Source organism: Nipponia nippon, unplaced genomic scaffold (assembly GCF_047370975.1).
Source record: "Nipponia nippon isolate SJK-2023a ecotype South Korea unplaced genomic scaffold, ASM4737097v1 scaffold_6, whole genome shotgun sequence".
NCBI lineage: Eukaryota > Metazoa > Chordata > Aves > Pelecaniformes > Threskiornithidae > Nipponia > Nipponia nippon.
The window spans coordinates 77,540,670-77,564,391 of record NW_028262380.1 but is presented as its reverse complement, the minus strand read 5'-3'; the positions used below and the strand labels follow the sequence as shown (position 1 = coordinate 77,564,391).

The window sequence follows — 23,722 nt, the reverse complement described above, 5'->3', positions numbered from 1 at the left end:
TTCTGTAGGAGAATCTAATGGCTAAAAATAACAAATGCCAAGGGTTCAACACAATACTCTAATGAAAAACATTTGCATTCAGCACAGTAAAGAAGCTCAACTAAGACCTCCTCTTAAAACAAACAAACAAACGCAAACAAACAAAAAAAAATCCAAAAAGATTCTCCATAAGTATTCTGCCTCACCATGTTTTTATGCTGCTACTCACAAGCTAACTTCAGAGCAAATTAAAATGTTTTAATAAACTAAAAAGAGGTTATGCCATTTCCTACCATCTCCGCAGACTTGCACACTTTGGACAGAGATGCTTAATGAAATGCTCAGACAGAATCAGGTGCTAAGTTCAAATGAAGATCATTCACTCTAAATACTCTGTCTACCCAGGTGCATTTCAGTTTAATTTCTCTTATATCCACATACAATCTACTACCCTACCCCTTCCAAATAGATCTAAATTTTTACTTAAGATTGTTGACTGAAGCTTACATAATTCTGCAACCAAGTGCTATGAGAATCCCCCCCCCAACACAATTATTTGAAATAACTTGTAAGGTATTCTTAAACATCATATTTAATACATCAGAACCCAGACTGTGCTTTAACACTATACAAATGTCTGATTTCAACTTACGAGCATTGTTTAATAAACAGTCTCATTAAATACATTTGCATCACAACAGAGACTTCCGTGCATAAACATTAAAAAGCTACAGCTATCAAACATGTATTCTTTAGTTGATACTCTTTAATCAGTTCTTTAGAAAAGTGCACAATTACATGGTAAAACACCAGTAATAATATATAGCAAATATTTTTATGAATAATGATATTCAAAAAGATTTTCATTTTAAGAAAACTTGTCAAGTAACACGTTCTATGAGTATACAAGCTGTAATACCACAGACAAGTGCTCGTGCAATGATTTATTCATACAACAAAATTAGTCTCATTAGGGGGCTGTAACAGCTATCAGCATAAACCTCTGTTGCATTAAAGTCAGAATACACAATTGTTTCATAGGCATTTGAAGAGCTACACCTTCAGATAACAACTTGCTAAGTGCTATACAAAACAGCAAGCATCTGAACAAGATTAATATATGCTCAGATAAATATACTCCTTCACTTACAGGACTGACAATCTTAAAATTTTCATGAGGTCTACTGAAAAGCAAAAGACCATTCAAAAGAGTCTTGGGGGTAAAACTGAGCTAAAACTTTGAAGATACAAGTAATCCATGATCAGCTTTTCCCAAAACTAATTTGAATTTCAATCTACCACTCCAAAAACCGGATGAGACTCTCTCTATTGGAAGGCAGTGCTTTGAGAGAGCAAGGACAGGAGAATATTGCATCCAACTGAAATTATTAAATGTTATTGACAATTTTAAAGCTGTGTTCAAAATTAGGTTTCCTCTACTTTTCTATGTCTTTGTGATTGTGAAAAATAAAGATTGCACAGTAGAAGAAAACACTGAACAGTATTGAACAAAAAGAAAAAAACCAACACAGAGACGCTTGGAACTGGCAAGTGAAAAAAGGCGGCTAGGGGAATCACAGATGATGTTTAAGAGTGACTCTCCTCACCATAATTTTACCGGAAGTCCAGCTCAAAAACAAAGAAAGTTAAGAAAGAATCAAGGGGTTTTCATAAACTATAAAACACTCTCAATCTGTTAGAACAAATGATGACTAGGATCCTTCTTGGTGCTGTCATTTTCTCTCCAGCAGACTGTGCTACAGAATGCCTCTTAATGGAATTTTACAGATTCCTATAAGAAATCTGCTAAGAAATCCAGAAGGGCAACAGCACAAACGAGTCTTACGAGCAAAGCACAATCCTGTGTTTCATACAGGCATTTGTTTTATGACCTTTTCCAAAGTCAAAAAAGCTTTACTGCCTTACACTCAAAGGTGTCCTTAATCTTCTCTCTTAACAGGAGAATTAGCTACTTTACCACTGATAACACCTACCTACAACCAGAGTCAGAAACTCACCCCACAGCTGTACAGCCAGAGACATACCCCCCCAGGCTACCTACAAGTATTGCAAGTGTAGCACGATCAATTCTGACTGCATTATCCTGGGAAAAGAAATCAGGAACGCTGGGGTTTATTTGAATTTTTCTATCCTTTCCACTCAGAGAACAGTAGAGGCTCAGCGGAGAGGCCTGGTAGCCTGTGCTATTCACATATATATGCTCACTTTTAAGTTTAAGTTCCTGGGAGCAATTCAAATCCAAAACATGAGACACCTATATTCAAAGGTACAAAAGGAGTCCTTTAGCAAGAATCTGCATCAATGAAGACAATGCTCCCCTTCTTTGCTTGCTCACTATTATCATCACTGAATGACTGAATTTTGCATTTTACTTAAACTTCAGAACTTAGTAGCAGAATATCATTCAGATGGTGTTTCATTTGCTCTGGCAGTAGACATCACAAACATCAGACAGGAGATTTTACAACAAACTTTTTCATTCTATGACCCAGTCTTCTGTAAGCTCCTGCACAGCACTTCCTGAGTTGCATTTGCTGGGAATTTATTTTTTTAATACTACCATATCACTTAGCAGCCCAAATTATGGACTATTATAAATATCAGATAGAAGGATGTCACTTTACAATTGGAGGATAAGACAAAAGAGAACAGGTGGATATAGAGAGAATGGAAAACAAGACGACACTGATCACCACAAAAAGCAATAATATCAGCGGAGCAACATCATAACTGTTGTTAAAGTTTTGTAGGCATCATGCAGGAGGAGGGTTGTATTATGGTAAGTAGTTTTGGAAATCAAATATAAAATAAAAAATGTAGATGAGACTATTCTGGGTAGAACTGTAATCGCTAAGGAAGAGAAGATCAGAATCCAAAATGATTTCCACACTCTGAATGAAGCTCCAAAACACTCAGTATTTAGGAAGGAGAAATCAAATGCACAAATGCTACATGATGACCAACAGTTTACATAGCACCACTACAGAAAACATTAATGAATTCCTAACAAAATATGAATAACAAGATTGATGCTGCTGTTAGAAAGCACTGTCATTCTGAGATGTATTAACAGACATATTCTCTGTATTAATAAACTCAGGACAATCATTCCACTATACTTGGCACTACTGAGGGCTCAACTGAGCACCACTGCTCTTGTTTGGGCAGCTGCCTTCAAGAAGCATACAGGTGAAAAAGAGGGATTCTACAGGAAGAAAAAGTAGTTTGGAAAAACATGCATGAAGAACGGTTGAGATAACGGTATTTCTACAGCCTAGGAATTGCAAATGGAGCTCATAACAACTTTGCAATATGCTAATTGTTACAAAGAAGCCAGTGGTGAATTTTTCTTGGCATTCTCTCAGATAAGACAAAGAGCAACTAACTCAATTTGCAGTAAAGAAGAAGGATTAAGTAGGACATCAGAAAAAACAAACACCGGACTAATGAACACATTCAAAGAAGTTGATGGCACTAAAGCTGAAAGTCAGAATACAAAGAGATATCTATGGAGGTGGCAGAATTTTCTTTAGTGGAACTCTTCAGGAGATGAAGCTGCATATCTAGGATGATTTAGGTACATGCTTACTCCCCTCTGCAAAATATAATGGGCTAGAAAACCTCCTGAGGTCTTTTCCAGCCCTACGTTTCCTTGAATTTACTGAGAGAAACAAAAGAAGGGGGGGGGGGGGGGGAAGCTGGGCCACCAAAAATTAGCATGATACAAGCAACAGTCTGGAAAACAATAGGGTAAGACTAAGGGGCATAAGATGATCACAGCAAAGTTCAATTGTGCATCGCTAAGAAAGGGCTTATCTTTAGACATTTAAGGCACAAGCAATCCATGAGACAAACAAAGCTAAAAATAGGTTTAAATCAAAGATTACATGAAAGCTATGTATCTGAATGACCATGTCTTCAGAGTGTAAACAGATCTCAGTCTCCCCTATAGCCACCCTCTTTACATTCTTTTCTCTGTGTTTGTCAGACTTCTCTCTTTCTGTTGTTTGGGATTATTTTCTGTTATCTCCTATACTTTACCTTTCTATTCTCTACTTTTATTTCCTTACATTGAGAGGAAATGGGTGGAAAAAAAAAACAAATCTGTTTTCCTCCCTGTTTAACTTGTTATTTTCTTACTGTTTTTATTGCCTCTCTAAATATTTTTGGCAACGTTGGTGATGGATCCCACCCCGCTTCTTACAAAAGCAAAGGAATGAAAACAAACAGAAGGCATGAGCCCTACAGGCAATCTCCTTCACTATCTGACCTAGGTGTGTAAATCTGAAATACCTGTTTTCTGGATGTCTTAAAAGAGAAGCCAATCAAGAAGAGGAAATAAAGAAGTTTTATGCACAAAATCTTCATGGTGATTCTTAAGATGAGTAAGTGAATAAGTCAACTGATCTACCATCAATGCTACTTGAAAAGCTTGTTAGTGTGTGCCATAGCGTCTGCACAGAACTACAGCTACAGAAACAAAACAAACATTTTAATAAAATGGGCACACTAATCATGATATTTTGCATTTTCAGGGCCACCATAAGGTGCACTGATGCATAAAAATCGTCATTACATGTGGCAAGGCATACCACGATTTGGTCTGAGGAGTAACGAAGTATAGCCCTGTTAGACAAGAAATGCAGGCCATAGTAACACAACCAAGGAGAAAACAAATTAAAAAGGAGGGGCCCCACCACTTCCTTTGCAACAACATATTTTAATTGATATCATCTATATCCTCAATGGATTCAGGTTATAACCAGGGCATTATTAAAGACTTACAGTTAATCTGATAAACAGCACAATGCAGCTTTTTGTAAAAACAGAATCTCCTGAGTTTTAGTGATTTATCAAATTAATCTTGCAGGGACTTCCTTTGTGTATAATGGATTCAGAATCTCATATTCAGAGTCCATCTGTATTTCTATATGAACCCCCTTATTTCCAATAGATACTTTTCAAATTGTTAACCCCTCCTGTTCTGGTTATAAAAGATTACGTGCATTAAAAAAAAAGACATTAAAAATTTGTTTTTGAGGAAGAAATTTTTTTACTACTGCATAACTAAATAACAAATAACACCCTTAATGGTATATCACAAAGTAATAAGAAAGATTGATTGTATTTTGCACAAAAACTGAAGGCTCATGAACCTATTTTACGGTCTGTATGTATCCTATCATTACATAACATACTTTTATATTTAGCTTAGTGTTTAATAATGCTGAAGAACAGCAGGCAACTTTGACTTAATGTTGGAATGCATAAATGGTACAAGCACAAACATCTTTGTATTTGGTAAAAGATGCGTTAAAACTTTAGGAAAATTTTCGGTTTAACCAATTGTGACTGCAAAAATAAATACCAACAATAAAACACATCGGTTTTGTAACCATGAAAGGCATTACCCAAAGGTTTGCATTACAGCAGCTTTCAAGTGACCTAAGCACCACAGTCTCACATCTTAGTGAAGTCAAAGCCTGCTGTGGGTTACCCTTCATCTGACTGACCTTTCGATGCTCTTGGAGATTTGCTGCTGAGGAACATTTCTTATTGCACACTGAACACATCAGCTTCTTCCTAGAATTTCCTGAAACAGAAACAAAATACCACCAACATCTTAAAAAGGAAGTGCTAAGAAAGAACCTAAATATTTCCACCGAGTCTGTGACTTTTCACAGGTCATTTGACTGACATAAGATTTTTACATTTGTATCCCATCTTCAAAGTGTTCCATATCAGGAGTTCTCTGTGGGTGTCCGACAAACCAGTTACTGATGGAATGTAAATCAAGAAAACTAGAACAATAAAGAAAAAAACCTTTCAAATAGATGTTATCACACATCACCAATCCAATATGAAGAGCACAATGCACAACTAAGAACAACTCACTTTATAACCGAACAGTTGATTTCTTCCAGAAATCAATAGAGGAATTAGTGCAACAATGACAAAAGAGATCCCAAACTGAAGTCAAAACCATTTCCCATTTTTCTTTATTCAGAAAACATTAAGCATTCTACTATATAAAATAATATATCATTAATGGTCTTTAACTGGGAAATTGTATTTGCACCAGATCATGAATTCAAATCTCACCTAAAATGTAAGTTACGAAACAAGCTACAGGTCAGCTACCAGATGTATTTTCCTTCCCTTTTCACAGTTGCTTTAAAAAGTGACAGAGCATTTAATTGGGTTTATCTTTTACCTTTTGTAACTCATTTTAGTAACCCACAAAGCTATTTTATTACAAGACAAAGCCACCACAAATCTAATTCTTTGTTTATAATTACATGCCCATGCAAGATATTTCCTAACTTGTGTAAAAAATGTTCATATTACATTGAACGCTAAAAAGAACGGACGCAGAACAAAAAAGAGGAGGTAAATACTGCTTAGTCAAGCACAGAGGAAGTATGGATCATAACTGAACTCATTAGATGGCTTCCAGCTCAATTTTTCAGACTCTCAGCATTCTATATCTTTCCTGCTCTTGCTGTCCTAAAGAATTCATATTATGTTGATTCTTCTTACTATAACGTACCCTGTCGATCAATTGGTTCAATACTTAAATTTGTAATATAAACAAAGTACTTAATCTCACATATGCATTTATTGTTATAAAACTTATGGTAAGTATTTATATATACTGATATACAAATAAATACAGGAATACACTTAGTACTTCAACTTACAAGAACATTAATGAGACCTTTTCAGAGGAGAGAAAGGTGATAGTGAATATCCGTTCACAGCTCTGCGTAACAGGCAACACACGTAACAATGTTTTCTCCTTTCCCTTGTCTCCAGGTAACACAAGGCAGGAAAGAATTCTAGAAGTGTCCCCCAACAGCAGTGGTTTATTTTCCTTCCTGCACTGACACCAGTTGTGATTTCTATGACTCCCAAGTGGTAAAATAAAAGCTCTGCTCATTGTGCAGGCAGAGCAAAAATATCCTCCAGGCGTCTGCTCTCAGTCATGTCTGGAGCGATCATTCAAGAGAACTGTGGAATTTGTATACCACTCCATAACTGACCAAAGCTAAGCCTAAACATAACAATGCTCACGGATGAAGAAAAAAAAAAAAAAATCTTACTAATACTGAAAAAAGGAGATAATCTTTTATAAGAACGGTTATGGAAGGGCTTCTGTATGCTGTAAGGGTTTGGCAGAAGAAAGACATTTCATGTAATGAAAATCTTACAAAGCATCTCAGCGCTGTCATCATCAACTAAAGACTGTTTTCTTTGCGCTCTGGTATTCTGCTGTCCCCACACACACTGATCTTCCATTGACATTGAGAGGGGACATGCAGAGAGAGCAGAATGCCAGAACTGAGATCTGCATTGTGGACCCGAGAGCAGTATTTTGCCCTTTCATGAAAACAGAGTGAAGTTTGATTGAAAACTATTGATTCACAGTGCACAGATATAAAAACACTAGGGCCTAACGGGACTAGTGGATTGTCTGGTCTGGCTTCCTGCACAACACAGGCTATAGAATTTTATGCAATACCCTCATCAAGCCTAATCGTTTGTGAAGCATGTCTTCCAGAAAGACAACCCATTGTGTCCTGAAAATACCAAAAGATCAAGAACTCACCACTTCCTGCAGCAGTTTGTGCCAGTGGTTGATTTTCCTCACTACTGATGTGTTTTGCTTTATCTATTATTTGCCTAGTTTAAACTTCCCCAGATTCCTATTATATTTTCTGCAGCAGACTACTGATTCATCTAGTATACAGTAATTTCTCCCGGGGGGGGGGGGGGGGGGGGAAGGAATCTTGCAATTCTCGCAATTAATTACTTCTTAATTTTCCTTTTGATCCAAATGAATCCATTAAAAAAGAAACCAAAGACAATGTTTAGTCTGATTTGCAAATTTAAGGCTAGGAACACGTTAAAGGGTTTTTTTTCCAAAGAAACATTAAACTCTTTCTTACCACTATGAACGTTTTCTTTATGTTTTTTCAGGGCATCCTTACTCTTGAACCTCTTGCCACAGCTATCTGCCTTGCATATGAATCGGGCATCCCCTCTGCATGCCTCCTTGTGCTGTTCATAACTATATGGGATAACCAGTAAAAAAAAAAACAAAACCACACACGTAAAGCAGTATCTAGAGAGACCAGACACACAGCAAGTACTCTGAGATTAACGCATGCTGCACTGCAGAGTTCCAAGGCCACTTCATGCATTACTTACAGCAAATAGGAATGAAAGCATTTGACTTCTTTCACTGTTAGGATTCACATAAACTAACAAGCTTGAAAGCTAACATGCAAAGGGAGACCAGCAATGATATGACAGCAGTCCAGTAACTCAGACACAAAACCTCGATTCTGAGCTGAAGGAAGTATTGCAAACAGAGCACTGAAAACTTCTTGAAGAGTCTCCTGGGCTGATATTCTCTGTGCACTGAAGTACACTAAAGAAAAATAAAAAATAAAAAAATAAGAGGAACATTCTACAACTCACACGGGCTTGCAGTAGCTAAAAACATATATGCAGCTCTACAAATCTTTAAGTAGGCGAGTAATTTCTTTCATATGCGAAGTCTCGTGGAATTTAGTGGGACTAATCAAATGCATAGACAGCAAGACTCAGGATCATACTGCTGTATCTTCACACAGATTAATCTTACTTTGCATGATGTAAAAATTTACTTAACGAGCTATACAGCACAAATCCAACTTCCACTATAGACTAGAAGGAACAAGTCTAAGTTAAAGACAAAATATTTAATTGCCTCCACCAAATATTTCGCTGCTATATAATTTTATTTATTTCCGGGAAAGAACACAGAGCTCATAGAAATGACATACTGTAAAGACAAACAGTTATGGTTTTGTACAAAAGTATAATTGTAAATTTTAGTAACAAAACTGCATATTTATAATATCAAGGACAGTAAAGATGTGCTCTTAAATCTCACATCTTTCATGTTTCTATTGTTTTTTTTTCCATCACCCAAATATTTTACATTTACTCTTCTAAATCTTACTTTAATTCTGTAACGACACCCACAGCTTAAAAATTACATCTCCTAAACTACTGAAGAGTCCACTGATGGAGAGCAAGGGTTTTGCACCAAACAGCAGCTCTGATCCGGTCTACAGTGTATGGTTTTAAAACATAAAAAATTAGCAACATTTTTGCGATTCAAATTGAAGTCTCCAACAAATACAAGAAATTAACGTATCAGAAGATTAATGTAAAGGTAAGGGTACAAATACATAAGCATAAAAACTAGAGCTTAACTTGTGATTAATCCAAGAGAAATAAATGATTAAATGAAATTGATTTAAATGATCCCTGAAAAACCACTCCTGTTTCTACTCACTGTCTTTGTAGAGCTTGCTTAACAGGGAATTTCTTTCCACAGTTTCGGCACTTAAATTCCTTTTCCTCACTGGGTTTTTGGTGCAAAGTCTGTAGATGTTCAGCTAGAATCTCCTGGCTGGCAAAACTGGATTCACAGTTTGGGCATGCATGGTCCTCCTTACAGGTGAGGGGATCTGCACGATTGGAGGCAAAAACAGTAAAGGAATAGTTTTCAGGGAATATTTTGGTTACATTAAGAGAGACTCTCTGCCAGAAACAGATTATGCAAAATGGAATCACAAAATTCACAAAACACATCGTCTCTCAATGGATTATAGAGAGCCTATCTTGAGTGGATTACTATCAGCATTATTGAAAATGGATGCAAAGTATTAAGTTGGGTGTGACTTAGGTTGTTAGCCTAAATTAGTCATCCAGGTTGTCTCTACTTTGATAAAGATGCTGAGAATTCACCAGTCAGCTCACCTGTCATCTACCTGTTCTTAGACATCTTACCTTACAACGGGCTGAACAGCTTTATGAAAAGGTTTATTTCTCTCTCATCTAAGTAAGAGGGGAAACTACCCCTCGCAGAGGAAAAACTTAGCTTTCATAAGACTATATGTCAGGTGAAATGAACTCTGTCTTTAGTTGAAAAATTAATGGTAACTTCTCGTGAAATCTAGGCTCACTCATTCACTCGGTAATTCACAGGACTGGCTGCTTCTTATTAGGCAAAGACGAGAACCTCAACACATACCAAAATAAAGAGATAAAAATCATACAGGACCTCAGACTAAACCTGGGGAGCCTTTCAGTTCCCCAATCCTATACAGTTAGTGTTTCTTTCTTTCTTCTTTGTTACGACTTTTAAGCTGTCAAGTTACCCCATTTTTTACATATTGCTCACCTGCAATTTTTTCACCTGTTGGTTGCACTTCTTTATTGTTGCCACTGTCTTCATTGTCGTGGACAACAGGTACTTCCTCCTCCTCCTCCTCCTCCTCTTCTTCCATGTCACTGTCCAAGTACCCAATCAGAAGTTCTGTGTCTGTTTCAATATCTTCCACAGCCAGATAGAAAATATTTTCCCCTTCCTGTTGCAAACAGTAAGTAGAAACAATGAATAATTATGTCAGAAAAAGTAAAAACTAGAGACAAGTATGGGACCCTGAACTAATATTAGCCCTCAACTATGGAAGGGCTGGCTCCATTCCTCAGGGAGCACAATGATAGAACAGCCTTTCTGAGACTTCTTTCCTAGTGAGGCCACATGGATAAAGTACCCTTGTATTCCAGAAACACGCCCCTGCCTCACCTGTGAGGCTTTACCAATTTGCACTGTAGCCTAGGCCAGGTGGTGTTAAGTCCTCCTCTCCTGCCACACTGCCTGACAAAAACTTCAGAGTTTGAAAATTAAACATTCGAGTATTAGCAAAAATAACAAATTTAAATAACCAGTACAGCTTTAGCTCTGTCCCCCGTTGACTGCACGAATTATAATCCAGCTTTCAGTAGCATGTTTACATAGTGTTTCTCTCTCTCTCTCTTTCTCAAAGATTTCCAGCCTTCTACAGGAACAGGCTTTCAACCCTGGTCAGTTACCTTCACTGTCAAGTTAGCAGGCACATGTCTAAAACACACTTTAAACCACTAGATCAAAACCTGCTGCTGGTTTAAATCAGTGTAGATGCACAGATCCACAGACAGCCAAAGATCCAGCCAGGATTCTGCATGAGAGGACAAACTACATAATAATAAGCTCCAAAACCTTCTCCACAATGAATGAACAAGCTTCCAAATAGATACATAGGCTAACAACTTTGGTCTTTGACAATGTTTATCTAAAGTTACCAAGGTTGGCTGGGGGGGGGGGCGGTGTGGAGCTGCCTCCTAAACTGATATGCAGAGCTGCTGTTTTTTTGCCATATGTGAACCAACTGTTTTAGGTACTACCCAAAGCGTCAAAGGAGACCCATTTTTACACAGTGAAGACTTCCAAGTTCTATCATAAATCTTAAAGCTTATCTGATTAACATCCAGAAAAGTTAACTGAAGCATCTTTACACTACATCTAGCCATATATTTTGCAACAAGATTCATAGCACAAGGACGAGATAATAATTTTTAATTTTTGTAATATACTAAGATTAATTTAAACTGTCAACAGGGATGTAGCATTCCTCGAGCTTTAGAAGGTGTGTTATATATTACACAAGATATTGTCACACAAGAGTGAAACTTATTTAATTCAACAGACTTGATACAGTTGCTGCTTTCAAGGACGCACCACTTTTCTGTCCTTATCGCAACAGCAGCATTTGAAAACAAAACAAATTATGCATTTTTTTCAAGATATATTCTGCAGTCCAGATATCTATCAGCATGCCACCCTAACTTTTGCATACATCTAGAAATTGCTGTTTTTCATATGCCTCTGTCAAGTTGCAGAGACCTTTAATTTACTACAGTCTAAACTCAAAACAAATCATGTACTGAAACTCTTGACATAAGGGAAAGTAAAGGGTCTTTCTACACTCAGTCTCCACCTACACAGGATAAAACCACTGGGGTAAACCTCCAATATATCACTGTTTAGGACAATTTTATTCTAAAAGCAAGGCAACCTTATAAATGGAAAACACATACCTATTACTGGCTTGCCAAAAAAAAAAAAAAAGCCATGTATCCTAGGCAAAAGTAAAGTCCCAAACTTACTCATTAAAGAACCAAATAGCACACCTTTCATTTAGATCATACGTGACACATCTTACACTACACAGTAAATCTGGGAGAAGAGCAACCAGAACTAATAATTCAGGTTAACCTAGAACAAGTGCATGAATCCAAACAACCAAGTTCTTATCAATACTACTGCGTCCTCACCATCTCTGCACTTCCCTCATGGGCATCTGGGGCTTATTTTATAGCTCTCTGTGTCTAAAAACTTCCTGGTTCTTTCCCATTTGTGTACTTTCGGTTAGTAAAAAGATTAATTGAAGAGGTATTAAGGACTCTCAATGCTTGAGTGATCTTGGTTGCATTTGCATTGAAAAGAAATTAGCTTCAGTGCCAATCCAAACTAAAAGGCAGCTCAAATTCATTCCTCCTCCAAGGCTAATTCGTTTGGCTTTTCCAGCCAAACAAGTGCTAGTAGTCAGGTATTCAGACTGCTAATTAATCCAGATATACCCACACTGTAGTAGCTCCTCAGGCAGCACTTTCAGTGAAACCAATTGAAGTTATCCAGAACCACAAAGAATTGTAAGTCTCTCCCTCCACCAGCAGCACCTGCATGAAGTACATTTATCTACATGCATGTAGACACAGACACAGTGAATGTAGTAAGAAATCTTTCAAATAATTTTAATAATCTTCCCATTTCACATCTGCAGTTGTTCCACCTGCCCATCTGCTTAGGCCATGCTGGTCATTTCATTAACAACGTTCACCTGCAGCAGGCCACAACAGTCCTTGGGAGAAAACTCCAAGTGCTGGTCATGGTGGCATCACAACCTCCCTTCAGGCCATTCCTGGTTTATTATTCCACTTTGCTTCTCTCACCCCCTGCCTCGACTGTCATCTTTAAGGCTGTGTGCCACACTGACCTCCCCAGCAAATACAGTTTGCTTGTTCCAACAGCTCTTGCTGTCCCATTTTTGCTCCACTACAGGCACCTCTCCCATTCAGATTCCTGGCTTTTCCATCCAGTTACACACCTTTACGTGTGCTTTGTAAGAGGAGAGGCTGACAAGGAACATGGGCCAAGAAGCATTGACAGCCCATTACACATTCATCCAGAAGTGTAAGACACATGTATGTCATCACCCCTGAAGATGAAAACACAGGAAGAAGAGGAGGAAGCATAGTCTTGTGTTACCTGAGGGAGCGTAGGCCTTTTCCATCCTCCAGAGCCTAATCAGCTGGCTCCAACCCAGCCTTCCTAATTCTTACCAAGTTTTTCCCTGGGCCCACAACCACTCATCTTAAAGCACTACCTGGCTTCCCTCGACACCCAGTTCCCTGGCAGCAAGCCAGCTCTTCAGTCTACCTGTTCTATCAGTTCTCCTTTGCCACCTCTCCAAACAAGCACACTCCCTTTCCTGACCTTTGCCTGCAGCTCCAAGGTGTCAAGTTTGCCAGAGTAAAACCAATCTTGGCAAGGCCTGCAAGGGCAGAAACCCCAATCCAGGAAATGTCTGGAGGTGATTTCTTGGGGGCTGTGGCAGGAGAAGACAAGCCACAAGCTCAGGCACAGGAAAGGTCAAAAAGGGCATGCAGTGCCAGGAAAGACACGATCAGAATAATGATGCCTTCCCAAGAGAGAGAACAGATCAAGTAACCCTGGGGGAGTGGCTGAAGCAAGGCAGCCTTCCAGAGGTGCTGCTGGGGACCCAACAGACCCTTGCCCTTCTCAAGCAAGGAAGGGGACATGGATGACACAGAGTCAGGGGGAAGCTTTTCTTGTTTTCACACTAGTTCATACATTGGAAAATGCCTGGCTGTCTAAGGCACATATCCCTGTCCCATTCAGCATGTTTGTGGCTCCAGGAAGCAAATGGATCCCAGAGAGACTTCTCTTTAAAAAAAAAAAAAAAACAAAATACACAACCAGAAAAACAGAAAACCAACAACAACAAACCACCACATCTATAATGGAGACAGTCAGCCCAGGGACCAAGACTATATCTAATCCGAGGTACAGCACCTGAACCACACACAAAGGAGACACAGAAGCCTCAGCTCTATCTACTGATCTATTCCTATTGTGCTGTATTGCATCTTAAGGCAGACAACCTTTGTGCTAAGGCAGACAACCTTTGAGACATGAATGTGAGATTAAACAGAGCACGAGGTTAAACTAGTACGGCAATTCCTACGTTTCCCTTGCATTTTTACACCATACTGCAGGTTTTAGTGATAGCTCCCAGGGAAGGTTAGAATATTTTTCCAGCTGAATGTTCTGTATTATGATAGACTCTTTTCTTTTTTTAATTCTTTGGTTACAGTTATTATCTTGCATTAAATTAGAAGCCATTGCTTTTAGTTTCCCATCTGCAGAAGAACATGTTTTACTGCAGTAATGATACTACATACCCAAATCTTGCAGTTAAACTCCTTAGGAATTTGAATGATGTGTACAATAGCAATACAAATGAGAACTGGAAGATTTCCGCCCCCCCGCACCACCAAAGGGGATTTCTCCCACCCTTCACTGTACATTTCAGTTCAGTACACATTTTCCAGTCTGCCAGCTTAAAAATAAAATATTCTTGTTTCTCTGTGGGGAGAACAAAAAACTAAAGTGAGAGTTCAAAAAACTAATTCTGGCAACAATGCAATTCTGGTGGTTCTATAGAGAAGCACTGAAACTTCTGATTATTCTTCTCGCTGAAAGCTTTTGTTGTGAGAAGTAAAACACTTTTCCCCCCCTCCCCGCCTTGGGGAGGTTGATGTCAGCAGCATTTCAATGGCACGTGCTCTGTGCACACCCAGTATGGCACCCCTTCCAGTACTGGCAGATATTAAGGAACCTATAGGTTCCTGAACTGAGACACTGCAACCTACTCTTGGAAGTCTGCTTTAGAGGCTCTGTGGAAAATACAAACCATCAATTACAAAAATAAAATCCATTTGCTTAGATTTGAGCGATGTGTTCACATCCTTCTTTCTAGAGAGGTTTCATAGAGGAAATATACAGGTTTCCCAACTTTACTTATACCTTCTCTCAGAATCACAGAATGAAGGTACCTCTGGAGGTCATCTCATCCAACCCCCCTGCTCAAGCAGGGTCACCTAGAGCAGACTGGCCAGGACTTCCAGACGGCTTTTGAATATCTCTAAGGAAGGAGACTCCACAACCTCTATAGGGAACGTGTGCCAGTGCTCAGTCACCCTCACAGTCAAAAAAAAAGAGTATTTCTTGATGTTCAGAGGGAACATCCTGAGTTTAAGTTTGTGCTTCTGGTCCTGGCCTAGGCATCAAAAACCCCAGACACCTTTCTGCAGAGCCGCTTTCCAGCTGCTTGGGCTCCAGCAGGTAAACGTGAATGGGGTTACTCCTCCCCAGGTGCAGGACTTTGCACTTCCCTTTGATGAGCTGCATAAGGTTCCTGTTGGACCATTTCTCCCCATTTCTTGTTGAGGACCCTCTGGAAGGCAGCACAGCCCCCTGGTGTATCAGCCACTCCTCCCAGTTTTGTGTCATCAGCAAACTTGCTGAGGGTGCACCCTGCCCCATCATCCAGAACATTTCTCTTTTAATATATGCTCTCCTCAACTATTCCACAACATCCTTGTACAAATCTGCCTAGAGAATACTGCTTTCAGTATGCATCTCTTGCAGAGAATGTTAACCACTCTACCAGTAATACCAATTCTCATTCCATTATTTCCAAAGCATCACAGGAGTGACCCTGCATTTTTAATGCTTATTGAGAAAGCTTAATTTTTCATTTCTTTCCCTTTTTCAACTCAAAAAGAGGAGGAAGCCAAAGCCATAGGCATTAGCTTCCACTTTGGATCTAAATCCCAATTTTCCCCAAAGTTTACAGATGCTCAGATTTAGTGTTCCACTCCAAATCTATCTTGAACTAAAGTGGCATTTCACTGTTTTAAGAAATGCTGGCTTAGTAAAACTTAAAACCACGTAAAACCTATGCAGCAGCGCACGTATGTGACTTTCGCTGCCACAGGTAACGACTGAGCTCAGCAACTGAACAAGCTTTCAACAGCAGTGAATGTATGGCACCATACGCTGTCAGAGATGTCAAGTACTCTCTGTTAACTTGCAAAGTCCACACACCTGATGCTGCTCAACACCCCCAAGAGCTGTTCAGCGTGTTTTTGACTGAGCAACTTAGATTTAAAGCCTTCCAAATACGATGAAAATACTTCCATTGATATCAAATGTGATGAGATCACTCCCCACAGCAAACAAGAATATTTGAAGCTACAAATGGAAGTAGCAGGGCCAGAGCAATTAGCAAGCATGAGAAGGATCTAATCACCAGGACACTTTGGACAACCAATAACTCAGTCTCTTAAAGGCCTTGGCTTCTTTGGGAAAAAAAGTAACGACCCTTTTGACTTGGCAGATAACACAAGCACGCATCTTCCTGCACATATTCAAACATGTTCATCTTCCTTATTGCTGTCTTTCTTACAGTTGCCTACGTTGCCAGACACACCTGCAGTTCAATGCTCTGAGGTAGCAAGGATTTGATTCCTGCAGCGATTTCTTTCCTCCCTTCACGTGCCTCTCTCGCACCCTGCTCCCCATCTAAAATAACAGAAGTAGATGACAACAACTACATTTACTTTAAAAGTTATATTTAACGTATAATGCTAAAACGCTTCTTTTTTCCTTCCCAGACATTTAAGAAAAAATTGTAGTGTTCATAACAAATACCATATTCCAAATTTTTACCTCATAACACGGTATCTCAGCAAGAAAAAGCACTCAGTGATAGCAAAACTTGGGAAAAGAGGCCCTTAGAAATCCATGGAGAGATAAGAACGGTAGATCTTTTTGAACCCTAATATCACCACTCTATGCACCAGCTTAGTATTAAGAGAGCCTAAAAATCAGAAATGAGTTACATTTAAATTAAAAAAAAAAAATCTGTAACCTCAGTGCTGAAAAGGGTCTAAATGATTTTCACACTCACAGTTTCTTGGTATTGCCGAGATTCCCACTGCAAAAATAAAAAATGTAATAGGTATAGTTCAAGGAATCTCATGAAGAAAAAGTCATTTCACTCTTCAGAATCTTCTCATTTTGAATTCTTCAATAACAGAATATCTGAACAGCACTAGTATGTATTCAACAACAGATAAATGCATATGACTCTAGAATTAAAAATTTCTCCTTTTTCCTACAAGAAATTCAAGAATCGAGCATATTTCTAGTTCTCCCCTCTGAGCATGCAGGAAGTTAACAACTATGTTCATGTTACTTCTTACATTGTGTAACAAATGCATCTTTGTAGCACTCAAGCCACCAGTAAGTTTCACGTAGTCCTGAAAATTATCCTGTAATATGTAAATTTATTAAGCAGCCTAACACAGTTTGTGCTTGCGTTCCTTGTGTCTTCTCCCCTCACTCTTGCTTTTTAGATAGTCCAGTTTTACTACACTTCTTATAGCAGTATCTCTCACATACTAATCTTCCTCTGAAGACATTTACTGTTACTGCATAGGGTTTTTTTACCTCAAGATCAACCAGGACATCATTGAATTATGACACACTAACAAACACACATTGTGAAATATGACTTTAAACCGCTCTACCACCTCACAGTAAATGTTCTCCTTCACAGTAGTTTCTGCCATTCATTATACTAACTCACTGTTTTCTAAGCTACAGCAGACCCTCTCAGTGCCTGCTTGCTAATGAAAAAATATTTGAATTTAAAGCTCTAGCTGGCTGCAATTCTGTTTATAAAACAGTTCTGATGTTAACAACAGGATCTGTTTTGCATAGTAATCTCCAGGAGAGAGTATTTAATAAAATTACAACTGACTAACAGATAAATTTATCCATTCTGGATAAAGGAATACTGAAAATATAATACTCCACCAGTCTAAAAACTGAAAAAACAGAACTGTGGTATTTTTAATAGGAGCCATTTCCTTTTGATTATGATAATTACAATGCATTTCTGCTACATATCAGAAGTCATATTTATAAGTAAATAGCTAGGCATAGCCCAGGGCAAGAGAGATTACAATTCATACAGTTTCCATTAATGCAAAAGTTGTAACTCTAAAGCTACTTTAAATATAGTAGAGGATGAACTCATTCAATCACTACTTGAAATAACTTAGAGAAGCCTCCAGCAATTCAGCTGTGCAAAATGCTCAGAAAAGCAATTGGTACATACGGAGGTACCCTCCAACCCTTCCCATCCTTCTCTAGCAGCCACACAGCGGTATTACTCACTGCACAGCTGTTAAAAATCATTCCTGTGCCTTCCCAGTCAAAGACGACCCAAACACCACAGCTGCCTGGCAGCGGAGGCAGAACTCAGTACCCAACACCAAGAGCTCCCACCAGAACCAGGGTTTTACAAAATAAGTAGCATTACAGGGAGAGGGGAAAAAAACACAAACAAACAAACAAACAACAAAAGAACTCACCAAACACCAACGCAAACCCACACCCCATCCCAAAAAAAGCCAAAAAAAATCCACACACACCCCAAAAAAGCCACGAAACTTACTTAAAAAAAAAAAATCCCATGCCCTCTAAGTTGCTTTTTCACCACAGGAAGCATTTTGCAGAGTCTAAACATGATTGTTCTGTACAGCTAAGCTATGACTAACTAATCATATTTTGCAGTCAACCCAGGATGTGGTTTATTTTATCTGTATATAGGGACATACGTATTCACTTTATCTCCTTTTAAACTGAATACTGAGCACTAGGCAGCAAACAGTAAACTGATTATCAATCACTTCATTTTGGATACGAGAGTATAACGTTTATCACTGATGCCATCAGGATTGGAAAAGTTCTCAGAGTAGACCAAAAAGCTCCTGTTGGAGTATTTGGAGACTGGAGAGAAAACTAGTGGGAAAGATAATTAGTGGAAATTTGCATTACTGGGTATAAACAAAGAAATCATTATTTTCCATTCACATTTTTGTTAGTTCATACAAAGTCTCCTAGAAAATTGCAGAGGGGCAGCTGTGAAGCACACAACCAGTGTTAAGTTCTTAAGCATTCGTAGAACAGATTTAGGACAAGCAAGAGAAGCTCCTGTTCTACCACTATGGTTTACTTTATTTTCACATTTTATAGGCTAGTATTGTTAATCTTGGTCAAATATTCTCAATGAATCAATTTTAGCTTGTGAGATTCACTGCTAAAGATTCACTTTAAAGAATAAGCAGTAGAACCGAGAGAGAAAAATCAAATACTTGTTTAAAAATTTAGCCAACCCCGCAAAAATCTTCATAAAATACAAATGTCTGGAGAAAATTTAGATTTCACAAGGGTAATTACAATGTGCTGGTTAGAACAGAAAGTCTCTAACCATCTCTAAATACTCTATTATCTCCTCTTAGTTAGCAAATTAGCCCTTTCTATAACTATGCAGACATATTCTACTTTATTATATAATGTGTAATCATTCAGTTGGTTTAAGATTAGGAATTTTTTTGTTTGGTGTCATAATCTGTATTACAAATTCTTCTATTTTTTTTTTTTATTACTTTAGGTACTTGTTCAGCAATGCAACTTTTTGTTTTTTCACAGCCACGTTAACTTGAGTAATGATAATGAAGCTAAAACAACTTTACTGATGTAATACATAACTTCTTCCTCTTTGTAAAGCACCGTTTTATCATCTTGGTGGCAGACAGACAACTCTCAATTCAAATTAAAGGGTAGTTAGTGGAAACATTCCACCAATATTTTGCCCACTGATTTCATAAAACAAAGTGCTACTGCACCAAGTGGCCTTAAATCTGCTTATCATTAAAGGCAAAGATTGTGGAATTAAAATACTGAAGAATTTGTGGACTGTGTTGGGGTTTTTTTTCCCTTTAAGGAATAGCAGCACTTTGGGATTTGCATCTCCAGCTACTAAAGTGAAATCAAACCCTGCAAAGAAATAGGTGCATATTCAGCTTTTTTCAACACACATAGTACCTGTTCATGTTATATGCAATTAAATACGTGTATACGTATCTACACAGCTTCAAGGTCACTCACATAGAATACACAGGTTACCTTGGCAGCTGATTATTGGCGGCACTAAAAAAACCTATGAGATAATATAGTAAATTTTTGTTTGTTTTTCTAAGTTTGCCTTCCCTAGACTTTCATCATTTTGTACATGCTGATCGTGTTTATTCTATTTTTCCCCGTAATTTTCCTGAATTTTTTTCTGTGGAAGCTTTTATAGGACTAATATTCTTGCCACTCTTTCTTCTTTTTAAACCATCCTTTAACTCCAGTATGATCCTTTAAAAAGGCATGCAAAAATCACTAAGCGCACTCTAAGCAAGATATAACATTATGCAATACAGCATAACAGTTTCTTTCCATTTCTTTATTTAAATAATCATTTTCATCACCAAAAACCCCACTGGTATGCACTGGATATTCCATTAAAACTTCTATTCAGAAGTTCACGTCATTTTACTGAGTGTTTTCTTTAAAATATAATAATGAACATTAATTGTTCACACTGCTCCCTCTTGTGAGCCTTACTTTGTGTTTGCTAACATTGAGTGTAATTTGCTGTCACACTGCCTATGCACTGATGACATGCTAATCACTGACTAATGCTTAGGATTCCTCATGTATGAGGACCTTTCATATTTGGTACTGAAAGCAGGACAACACATCTTTTGATAGATCTTGATATAACTGCAAGACAAAGACAGAAGCAAAACATATAGAAATAATTGCATAGGCAGTGGTCGTACTAAATTAACCACTGACTTGTCATAGACATCAGGAAAAGTATAATAAAGCAGTCATTCAGTCAGTGCTGACAAGAGATTTTGCTGAATGGATGAATAGTGAACGCTTTTTCTTATCCATCCCTCAAAATTCAATTGTAGCCTGGATGTTAAGATCTAAAGAGGTCTGAACAAAAGACGACAACCTGAGTACGGACACAGAGGAAAAGCAGATGATGAAGCTGTCCACAGTGACCTAAAACAGGAACAGCAACAAGGTCCAAGGAAACAATATCAGCAGCAAAACTGCAGTCATGTTCAGCCAGCAGTATGTGATGGAATGTCACAGACTGACATTCAGTAAAACTAGAGCTTTGGAAATCAGGAGGCACAAATCAAGCGAACGCTGGCAGATAACCAGTTAGGTTTCCCAGCGCAGTACACTGCTAATAGCAGCATTCAACTACTGTGATAATGGAAGACAATCCAGGCAGAAGAGGCGTGGTAGGAGATAGAACAGTGGAATGGAAATCACAGAAAAGCTGACAACTGGGACAGGAAGAAGGAGCCTCATACCAGGTCTGCAGGGGAACTGGCAGCAGCGATCTCACTGGGCAGTGCTTGCTTAAGATCCAAATAAGCAAACAGTCCCTCTGGTGAGCAGGAGATTTAGGGAGCTGGACAGGTCATCAACACAGAAATTGAAATTACTAGTGCTGAGTGTCACGAGTAGAGGGAAGGCGCAGGGTGGAGAACAGCATCTTTCACAGAACGACATGCTAGGGCTTTACTAATATTCTTTATCTACTTAGTAGTTTTAAAATATTTTTTCCCTGTTTTATTTCATCAGAAATTAACTTTGTTTTCTTGGCAAGGAAAAATAAAAAATTTCTCATTTGGCCTCAAAATAAACTATGTTTTTAAATTCTTTTGTCAAGGATCTGCAGGCAAATCTTGGACAAAAGTCATCTCATGTAACTCGAAAAATATCACTATCTCTGTTGCATCCTGCAAAGTCACAGAACACTTCCAAAAATGAGACATTAAGCACACTAAGACTCTTCAGCTTGAGAAAAGAGCCATCAAATAAGAGGGAAAGGATATAATAGGGTTCTATAAAATTGAGGATGGCATAAAAACAAGAACATAAAGTAACTATTTACTGTTATACAAGGACTAGGGAATCAAGTGAAATTAAGGAGTTTCTAGAACAAAAACAGAATCATGTTTCAACATAATGTGTAATTAAAACAGTGAAACTCATTACCACAGAATGCTGCAAATGACAAACATAAAAATGTAAAAATAAGCTGGATAAATTCAGATCCACAGCCAAGACTAGAAAAAGAAAATTATCTTTTTTTCATAACTTATCCTCAAGCACTGCCTGATCATCCTATCAGATAATTAGTCCCCTCAATTCTCAGTTTTCTACTAGAATATTTTAAGCACCATGCTTGCTTTCAAACCTGTCACACTTTCATATATAAATTTTAAACTACAAAGCAAATGCATCATTCTGCTTTCCACACACCTAAGCCCATACCTGAGTTTGGTATGAAACACAACTAGGCCTCTAAATCATCAGTCCTGATTCAGCCAGGTATATAGTTACCTAGTTATCTTTTTAATTTCCACAGTGACAAGAAAACAACTACATTCAGGCAAAAGCTTAACTTGACTGAATAAGGCTGTAGTGAGAAAATTAAACTGTTGTTGCAGTACTGAGTTAACTACTCTAGGATTTTTTTTTTTTATGTAAACTGTTCACTTTAAGCCAGGAGAAATAGTTCATGTAAGTGACTCAGTGCAATTCCATCACAGTGGATTAATACAAACCTTTCAAAGAATATCAGGTTCTAACTAAGGACCTCTTTGGTCTTTCATCCTATCAATAATCTTATTTCTGGTATTATATTTAAGCACGAGAGTTCACTTCTAAAAAGAAAGGTAGGAAAAGGAAAGCAGTTTCCTACTTTTCTCAGATCTTGCAATTTTACTGCAACAGATAAAGCCCAAAGAGGAGATCGAATTAGTAGATCAATAACAGGAAGCAAATGGTAGGAATCCACCAAATCTACCTGGATGGCTGCCAGGTTCTTCTGTTCCTGTGATGGAGCCTCATGGACAAAACGCAGCCAATTAGAATGGCGTGGATTGCTTGCATCCAGGATATAAAGGACCTCACCTTTATTCCCACGAACCTGAAACATTAAAAAAAAAAAAAAAAATCAAGCAAAATTAAAATTGTTTACCAAACACACACAAACATGTAAAACACTAAGGCATGCTTGTGCTCAGCAAGTGAATCTTGCATTCAATGGGTATTCACAGCTGTGGTGCACATTCACCTTTTTCTATAAAGCGTATTTATTCATGGCAGAATAGGGGGGCAACTCAAATCCAGCAACTGGTGTCAGCTTCCTTTATTGAGCTTTATTCCTCTCTTTTCTTAGCCTTTCCTTTAGTAAGCGAGTATTATGCCTGACTCCTGGGTCTCCCTAATCTGACAGTATGGTCACTGGTGCTCGTGTTCTTTCCTCTGTCTTTGTTCCTTTCAGTCCTCTTTTTCTTTATGATCTTGACAGAAACCAATACAACCTGAGAGGTCCTTTCCTATTCCAACCCTACCATCCCTTTTCCAGTTTCGCTTTCTGAGTTCTCCTCCTACAGTCTACCTAATCCTTCTTATACCTTCCTGTCTTTTGTCAGTCTGCCTCTCATCACTTTCTCCAAATTAAGGCTGCAAGCTCTCCTATCTCCAATTCCTTTTCCTTTCCTCACAACTCACTATTACTGTCCTACCTTCCTTCTCCAACACACTGTCCAAGAGTGGACCATTTTCTTCCATAACCTACGCATCCTCTAACTCACTCGGCTCACTTTGCAGCTTTTCTCTTCTGCTGGCACTACAGACAAGGCCAACAGTAACTTTCTTCTGGACAAAAGGGATAGGACATTTTCTAATCTTGTGCTA

At 38.3% G+C, this 23,722-nt stretch overlaps 1 protein-coding gene across 7 annotated transcripts in view; it reads right to left on the bottom strand.

The window, feature by feature from the left end:
• Positions 1-23,722, bottom strand: part of PRDM5 (PR/SET domain 5) — a 95,069-nt gene that overhangs the window by 55,384 nt on the left and 15,963 nt on the right. For all 7 annotated transcript variants that reach the window (XR_015699675.1, XM_087736486.1, XM_087736481.1 and 4 more), the window contains 6 exons: positions 22,827-22,949; positions 10,241-10,427; positions 9,350-9,524; positions 8,342-8,434; positions 7,950-8,071; positions 5,514-5,593 (listed from right to left, as the gene is read on the bottom strand). Coding sequence is in view for 6 of the 7 variants with exons in the window: in XM_087736486.1 (XP_087592612.1) it covers positions 5,514-5,593; positions 7,950-8,071; positions 8,342-8,434; positions 9,350-9,524; positions 10,241-10,427; positions 22,827-22,949 (780 nt within the window). In the remaining variant the exon portion in view is untranslated. The remainder of the gene's footprint in view (positions 1-5,513; positions 5,594-7,949; positions 8,072-8,341; positions 8,435-9,349; positions 9,525-10,240; positions 10,428-22,826; positions 22,950-23,722) is intronic.